Source organism: Tupaia chinensis, unplaced genomic scaffold (genome assembly GCF_000334495.1).
Source record: "Tupaia chinensis unplaced genomic scaffold, TupChi_1.0 Scaffold148234_1, whole genome shotgun sequence".
NCBI classification, from domain to species: Eukaryota; Metazoa; Chordata; class Mammalia; order Scandentia; family Tupaiidae; genus Tupaia; species Tupaia belangeri.
The window spans coordinates 5112355-5120586 of record NW_006208084.1 but is presented as its reverse complement, the minus strand read 5'-3'; the positions used below and the strand labels follow the sequence as shown (position 1 = coordinate 5120586).

The following is an 8232-nucleotide window of genomic DNA, read 5'->3' as shown; positions in this document are numbered from 1 at the left end:
GGGAAAGAGCCAGACCACCTGGCAGAGCTGGGACCTGCCTGTTAACCTGTGAGAAACAGAGATCTCTGAAATGAGCACAAAGGATGAGGCTTTTTAACATGATTCCCATGTGGTTGTGAAGGAGCAAATTGGTGACTTAAGCCACACGTACGTGTTTTATGTTAGTTAAAATTCTGCGATATAATGTTTATACTATTCCTCTGAGGTTTTAAATCACTTCAGCATACATGAAGCTCAATGTGGAAGTGTGTGTGAGAGCACAGAACTTGATTTCAGTGCTGCAGAGGGACTCCAGATGGGACTGAGGTGGTCAAAATCTATGTCTGCTAAAAACATGGGGTGCTTTTTAAAATGATCTACACCAACTATAATATGGATTTCTTTGGATATATCATACTTGGGATATTACAGAAAGTCACATTACAGGAAAAGACTAAAGGTCCATTTCAAAAATCATCCAGTAAAATGACTTAAGCTCTATTTCGAAAAATACATTTGTCATCATTGAACTGATCATCTTAGTCTCTGTTTCTCCATCCCGCAATGATCCAGATGTTGACCAGAAAGTTTGTAAAAATTACAGGCTCAATTAGATAGACCTTCCCAAACATAATTGTAGATTTGGATGATTATACCCTGTTCGCTATAGACAGTTACAGTCTATGTCCCAGTCCACCCTGCCTCCGTCCCCCACGAGGGTCTCCAGCCAGAGTTGTCAATTCTTTGCCATCATCTCAGTGCCAGCTCAGTCAGTCTGTTAGTAGAAAGTTCCACAAAGGGTCTGCAGACACCCACCAGCCTTCGTCCCTTGTTCACCCCTGAGCATAGCTAGGAGGAACTGCACGGGCTCTTTTCTGTTGTGGATGGAATGGCTCTGGGTAACAGAGGTCCAGAAGTCCTGCCAGAGCAACCACCCTGTTGAAGGCTAGAAGCATTCATTCTGAGAGCAAAAAAGAACGCTGGTCTGACTGTCTTGTTGTATGACTAAGAGAACTAAGAGAGGTCATGTAATTGCTTTGCCACCTAATTGCGACAAGGACAGGGGATCTTGTGACACCCTCTTCCATTTCCACTCCATTCTGTCTTCTAAGAATCAGGTTGGCTTACTAAATACAATAGCCCTTGCTAGGGAACCAGCAGGTGGCGTGGTGGCTAAGGCACTGGACACTCCCACATGGCTGACTGCGGTTTGAGTCCCAAACCTGGCGGCTTGCTTTCTCACGCTCTCTCTCTCTCTCTCTCTCTCTCTCTCTCTCTCTCTCTCTCTCTCTCTCTCTCTCTGGTCAAATTAAAATAAATGAACAAATAAATAAAATTAAATAAAAAGTAATTCTTAAAAAAAAAAAAAAAAGCCCTTGCTAATGGTATTTTTGTTTTTCAAGAGGTTTTTGCTATAGGGCACATGCGCTCCCCAGAAAGATAGAGACAGACAGAAAGTGAGAAATCACCCCCCAGGGGGATGGCCACACCACAATCTCTTCTCCTCCATTCTCCTCTTGGGATCTTGGGCACACACACACATGCGCCCAGCGTGAGTTTAAGCCACCGGGTCCAGGACTCGTACCGCGCTTGACTACATGAGAGTCCAGCAACATAGCCATTACACTAACTGCTGGTCCCAGCCCTTGCTAATGTTACTGAGAATGTTAGAGGGTACACCACACTAGCAGGTGTGTGCCTCTACTGTGCTCTGTCTGCTCTTACATCATGTTGTGGCCCAGCACGTACTTGTCTCCAGGCTGGCCACTGTGGCAGGGAGAGTGCTGGATTGGAGTCTGTGTGCACCACTCACTGGCATTTGCTAAAATTCTTGGACCCTTTGTGCCTATTCCTTCATTTTCAACATAGGGATAAAAATTCTCCTGTTCCAGATGGCTACATGGATTAAATGGCACGTGGTAGATGTTCCTTTTCCTTTAGGAAGAAAATTTCGAGGTAGTTAAACAAAAGTCTTTAAAGGCATCAATCCCCTGCCTGTTCTTGCTTCAAACTAAAGAGAAAAGGTTTCCTGGGACCAGCAGATGGTATAATGGTTACAACACTGGACTCCCACATAGTCGGCCGTGGTTCGAGTCCTGGACCCAATAGCTTAAACCTCACACTGGGTGTGTGTGTTTACATTCCCAAAAATCCCAAGAGGAGAATGGAGAAGAGTTTGTGGCATGGCCATCCCACCAAGGGGTGACTTCTCACTTTCTGTCTCTCTGTCTCTCTCTAGTGAGTGCACACACACCCTACAGCAAAAATCTCTCTTAAAAAAATAAGAGAGCGGGACCAGCAGTTAGCATAATGGCTATGTCACTGGACTCCTATGTAGTCGACCACAGTTCAAGTCCCGGACCCGGTGACTTAAAACTCACGCCAGGTGCGTGTGCGTGCGTGCCCAAGATCCCAAGAAGAGAATGGAGGAGAAGGGATTGCAGCGTGGCCATCCCCCCGGGGGGTTATTTCTCGCTTTCTGTCTCTCTGTCTCGCTCTGTCTGGCTAGCGCACGCGCCCTATGGCTAAAACCTCTCAAAGAAAAAAAAAAGAGAGAGAGAGAGAAAAGATTCTTCTGTCAAAGCACTTATGTGTCCTTTCTCTTTTTAAGCTCTTACTGGAATCTTTCTAAACACTCACCTAACGCATTCATTGAGCACCAGTTGTGTGCCAGGCAGTCATAGGTGCTCGAGCCCTAGAGACAGAAGAAACAGAACGGCTTATCCTTCCAGAGTCTACCTCTTGTTCAGAACACAAGCAGTACTTAGAGAAATAACAGGTGAATGCCAGCATGCCTAAAGGGGGTAAGTGCACTGACAGGTGGAGACAGTGGGTGACTCCTCTAGATAAGGTGATGGGAGTGTCTCCTGCAGTCTGCCCCAGCGAAGGATGTTTCCGGTGGGAAACACGAACAAGGCAAAGGCCCCAAATCAGGCCCAGGCTTGCTGCATTGGAGGAGCGATGAACAGGCCAGCATTGCCAGAGCAGAACGAGCACCAGGAGGAGGATAGGAAATGAGCCCGAGGTGGCAGGAGCCAGACTCTGGTCAGCACTGGGGCCATGATAGACAATTCTGGCAGTACAAATACTGGGTGTGATGGAAACAATTGAGTGTAGAGTAGGAGGACCTATGGCCAGTTATATGTTCGAAGGAGTCACCCTAGCTTGTGTTACGAAGGATGGATTATTGAGGAGTAAGAGTAGAAGCAGGTGAGGTCGGCAGGTGGCATGGTGGTTAAGACACTGGACTTCTACCACGACTGAAGTCCCACACTTAGCCCCTTTTCCCTTCTCTCGCTGGTCAAATTAAATAAGAATAATGATAAATAAAATTAAATACCCTTAAGAAAGAGTAGAAGCAAGGACATCAAGTGGAAGGTGGTTTATGGGAGTCCAGGCAAAAAAGGATGGCTGCTGAGGCTAGCAGGTGTCATAGTGGTTAAGGCACTGGCTTCCCAAATTACTGACCACTGTTCAAGTCCCAGACCTGGCGACCCCAGCGACTTGAAAATCATGCCAGATGTGTGTGCGTGTGCCCAAAATACCCCGAGGAAATGAAGGAGAAAGGATTATAGCATGGCCCTTTCCCTGGCAGGGGGGTTGATTTATCAATTTCCCTCTCTCTGTGTCTGGCAAGTGCACTGCACACCCTATGGCAAAAATCTTTTTAAAATAAATTAATTAGGGACCAGCAGTTAGCGTAATGGCTATGTCGCTGGACTCTCACGTAAGTTGATCGCGGTTCGAGTCCCGGACCCGGTGGCTTGAACTCACGCCGGGCGCGTGTGCATGCGTGCCCAAGATCCCGAGAGAAGAATGGAGAAGAAGGGATTGTGGTGTGGCCATCCCCCCTGGGGGGTGATTTCTCGCTTTCTATCTCTCTCTGTCTCTGTCTGTCTGGCGAGCGCACGTGCCCTATAGCAAGAAAACCTCTCAAAAAAAAAAAAAAAAGAATTAAAATAACAAAAGGAAGAAAGCAAGGATGGTGGCCATAGAGGAGGGATCAGCTTGTACAGATTGGTTCACAACCTGCTGAGACTTTTTTTATTTCTTTATGGAACCATTTATCTTTTCATATAGTTGTGGTACTTTTTATATTTTCAGATCTTGCCTTTTTGTTCACTACAGACTAAAAAATCATCCTTACTCAGTCAGTCATAAACGTCTTCATAAATAAGTAAGAACCAGCCAGTGATTAATTCTAAAAGAGGCTGTCTCTTGTTAACCCAAACTTAGTTTCTTAACCCAAACCACTGGCCTTTTTTTCAGTGAGCCCTTGGAGGCATACATCTATTTCGGCCCCGTGTACTATCAGAAACTGAAGCACATGGTGCTGGATAAAATGCACGCCCGGGCCCGGGGACCACGCGCTGTCCTTACCAGGTAAGAGAACATTTATCAAAAGGATTTGTGAATGCAGTCAAGTCTACCTTGCATTTTCTGGATAGAGCAATGAGCAGACTCAGTAAGTTTCTGTTTTTAGAGATTTCAAAATTTGGAATGCTGGGCATTAAAAAAGATTATTTAAGTATAATTAGCATAAAAAATAGCAGCCAGCTAAGAATCATTTCACAGGCATAAGAGCTAACCCACCATAGGTCTTACCAGTGGTCTTCTAAAGCAGCCGTTTCCTATTTCCTACTTAGCAAATACGGTCCCATTCACGAAGAGTCATGAGAGCAGGTGTGTATGTACATATATACCCAACACAGGGTGCACACACAGGGTGCACTGATGTGCACCCAGGTCCCAAGAAAACATACAATATGTAGTAGCCCAAACCACAATAGTCCTTTTCAAACCATTTCTATTATTGGGGCATAAGAAACCTATACTGACATGGTTATTCGAATAAGCTCCAGGAGACCAAGATCTGTGTGCGCCCCCATTCACCAGTGCATCCTCACGTCCAAAATCAATGTCTTGGGTGTTGATGAATGTGTAAACTAGTACATGAGAACTACATGGTCTTAGTCCTACTTTTTCCTGTGGGAGAAGCATAGTCTAGGGTGTGGTTCTCCACTGAGCAGTTTCCCTCCCAGAGGCATATGACAACGCCTGGAGACATTTTTGGATGACACAATGGGAGTGGGGAGAGAGCTACAGGCATCTTGTGGATAGAGGCCAGGGATGTTGCTGAACATTCTCAATGCACAGGACAAACTGCACACCCAGGACAAGAGGTTGCCCAGCTCACTGTATCAGTCATGCCGATGTTGGAGAACCCTAGGCTGGGAGGGAACCCAGGCCTCGTAGACAGGTAGGCATGGATGTGATCTCACAAGCCTGGGACAGATATTAGCGTCTCCCAGCTTCAGTTTCCTCCTGTATAAAGTAGAGATGACGATACCGACTTGACAGGGTAGTGGGTGTGGCCACGTGTTTGAATGCAGCACACACGCACTGCCTGTCCGTAGGAGATGCTCCATGAGTACCTGGGTCTCTCCCTGCAGTAACTGATCTCTGCTCAGTTGCCACCATACAGGAGGGGGTGGCAGACAGAGCAGCTAGGTTTGGGTGTGTTTGTTTGTTTGTTTGTTTAAACCCAGGGAGAAGTCTAGATGACTCAATCTCTTGACCACATAAAACTGAGCGAATACACATGTCAGTCGAAACAATGGGCATATGTGAGCTTGAAATTGCCGAAGGAAAAGAAGTCAAGATTTCCAAGACAGTAATGACCCCAGCAATGAGACCCTGCTGGGTTAGGTGTGTTCCTCCCCTAACTGCTGTCCCCTCCTAAACTTCCATTTTAGTTACAATATCCAAAAACTATTTCAGAGCAACATAAATGTCAAAGCAGTTATTTCCTATATTTTGCTTTGTTGTATAAAGGAAGTTATTACTCTGGTATTACTTTTGTGTCTTCCATGTGAAGACTGCCTAGAGTGCCTTTATCTGTAGTCAGTTATTCCAGTCGGTTAAAATCCCAGCATTGGATTCTGCCCACATGTGCTCTACTTACCTTCACCCTGTTTGGTGACCTCAGTGGAGGGCACATCTACCCAAGGAGGCTCCACCAGCAGATAAAAATGTATACTTGTCACGCTCACTTAGAAAGTTTCCACTACACTGCATCCTCTTTGGCTCTTTTGTAAGTTTTTCATGCATAGATTTTCTCTTTAAAATTATTTATTTCTGGAATTTTCCATTAGATATATTTTGAGACTGTGGTCAACTACAGGTAACTGAAACTACAGAAAGAGAAACCATGAATAAGTGGTTATTATCCTAATAATGATAAGTGGTGATAACAGTAGTGCTAGCTCTGGTGTTTTATATATTATGTATCATAGAAGACTGAATGTATTATGTATCATAGAAGATTGCATAACTGTATGTTATTTTCATTTAACGATAACCACCAGTATTACATGTTTCTCATTTGAGGTCCTTTGGTATAGACATTCTTACACTTTACCAGTGAGCCTGAGAAGTGACTCTCAAGGTCATTGTCTAATAAATGATGTGTGCTCTAAAGCCTCATTCCGTGAGCCCTCATGATGGTGCCTCCACGTCTGTCTGATATCACACATTTGTGTCATAATTTGTTTCAAAGGCAGCCCACTGAAGGCCGATCTCGTGATGGTGGCTTGCGTCTTGGAGAAATGGAACGGGACTGTCTGATTGGCTATGGAGCCAGTATGCTTTTACTAGAAAGACTAATGATTTCAAGTGATGCCTTTGAGGTTGACGTCTGTGGCCAGTGTGGACTTCTGGGGTATTCCGGCTGGTGAGTGAATACCATATGTCTTTCTTAAATTGCAGCTCAAGAGTTGATCCTGAATCACATACTCCCCAACCTTGGCCTGTGATCTGACATACCCATGTGTGCGTTCCTGCCATCGGAGGTTCCATAATTACGTATTTTGTTTGTCTATATAAGGGTCTGCTCTCTACATAGTTTAAGTTCTAGGGAGTGCAGACTTTATCATCTTAATATTATCTAAAGTGCCTTTTAGAACACTCTTCACCTGTAAAAATCCTAGAAGATTCACTGTCACATATTAGAATTATGTTTGTTCAAGAGGTTCTTTAGGGAAGTGGTGTCAAATGCCCTGGTTTATAACTTCAGATCCTGAGACCCAGGTGTGTTCCCCAGCTCTTATAGCAAATTGTTGACAGAGCCAGGACCAAGACCTGGTGCCCTGACCCTTTGTCTGTACTCTCTCTGAATGGCATTTTTTTTTTCCACAATGAAACTATAAATTCCATAAGGGCAGAAACCATATCTGTCTCAGACATTAATTCAGCAAACTTAATGAGTATCTGCTAAGTGCCAGACTCTGTTGTAGGCCCCAGAAATAGAGCAGTGAAGTAGGCAGAAGGATGGCTGCTCACACGGAGCTTATCCTGTGCACTCAGATTGTGTTCCGTCTTGCTTACCCCTGCTTCTCTAGCCTTGGGCCTGGCAGGTGCTTCAGCAAAGTGATTGCCACGTGATACCGGCCCTGCATGTGGAGGGTTGCAATACGTAAACCACGTAATTCACAGAGTTTGGGATCTCTGTGGAGTCTGGTACAGAAGTCTGGTTTCAGAGATGACGCTGTGTGTGCTGTGTTTTTACTTGTATAGTTGCAGTACCTTTAACGATTCTACTTCTGAAAAAAAATAATAAAAGCCAAAGACAACAACTACAGCAATAAAGCTGCTTAGAGTTAGTCAAGATCCAGAACCCTGATGTGCTCCAATAGGCAAGCGAGCCCATTGTTTCCCAGCTTCTGCTCAGTTTTCTGTCAAAAGCAAGATCTAGTGCTAGAGAAATGGAAAACAGACCCACCTCTTTGTCACCCCATACCTGCTCTCCCCAGAGCTCTTTTTCCTAGGGAGGGGCCAACTCCAGAAGGACCTGGTTAGGCCAGGCTGAGCATTCTTGGTCAGTTTGAAGAATATGTGGGCCACCTCTTCCCCACTGAGTCCCGCCACAAAGCCTTTGTCCCGTCACTCCCAGCCTCTTGCTGTCCTGAGTTGCTGATCTCTTTGTTGAACAAAGCAAATCAGGAGTCTGAATGAGTGGGATTTTTACACAATCATTTTATGATCTTGGTATAAAGGAGTCGATGAGTCCTGTCTCTGAAGAAATCACTTCACTTTAAAAATTAACCCAAGAGGTGGCTATTTGTAATTCATCCTTTTCATAAGATTGCAGTAAAGGGGCGTCATGATATTGGGAATAAGCCTGGCTGTTTCTGTCAATAAGGTGGGGGTTTGTTTAGTCCTGAGATGTCTGTCTGTCTTTTTTTTTTTTTTTTT

The 8232-nt window shown here is 44.9% G+C and overlaps 1 protein-coding gene across 2 annotated transcripts in view; it reads left to right on the top strand.

The window, feature by feature from the left end:
• The window catches only part of POLR3B (RNA polymerase III subunit B), a 134932-nt gene that overhangs the window by 121310 nt on the left and 5390 nt on the right, over window positions 1-8232 (top strand). For both annotated transcript variants that reach the window (XM_006170360.3, XM_006170361.3), the window contains exons 27-28: window positions 4249-4362; window positions 6539-6712. In XM_006170360.3, coding sequence (XP_006170422.1) covers window positions 4249-4362; window positions 6539-6712 — 288 coding nt within the window. The remainder of the gene's footprint in view (window positions 1-4248; window positions 4363-6538; window positions 6713-8232) is intronic.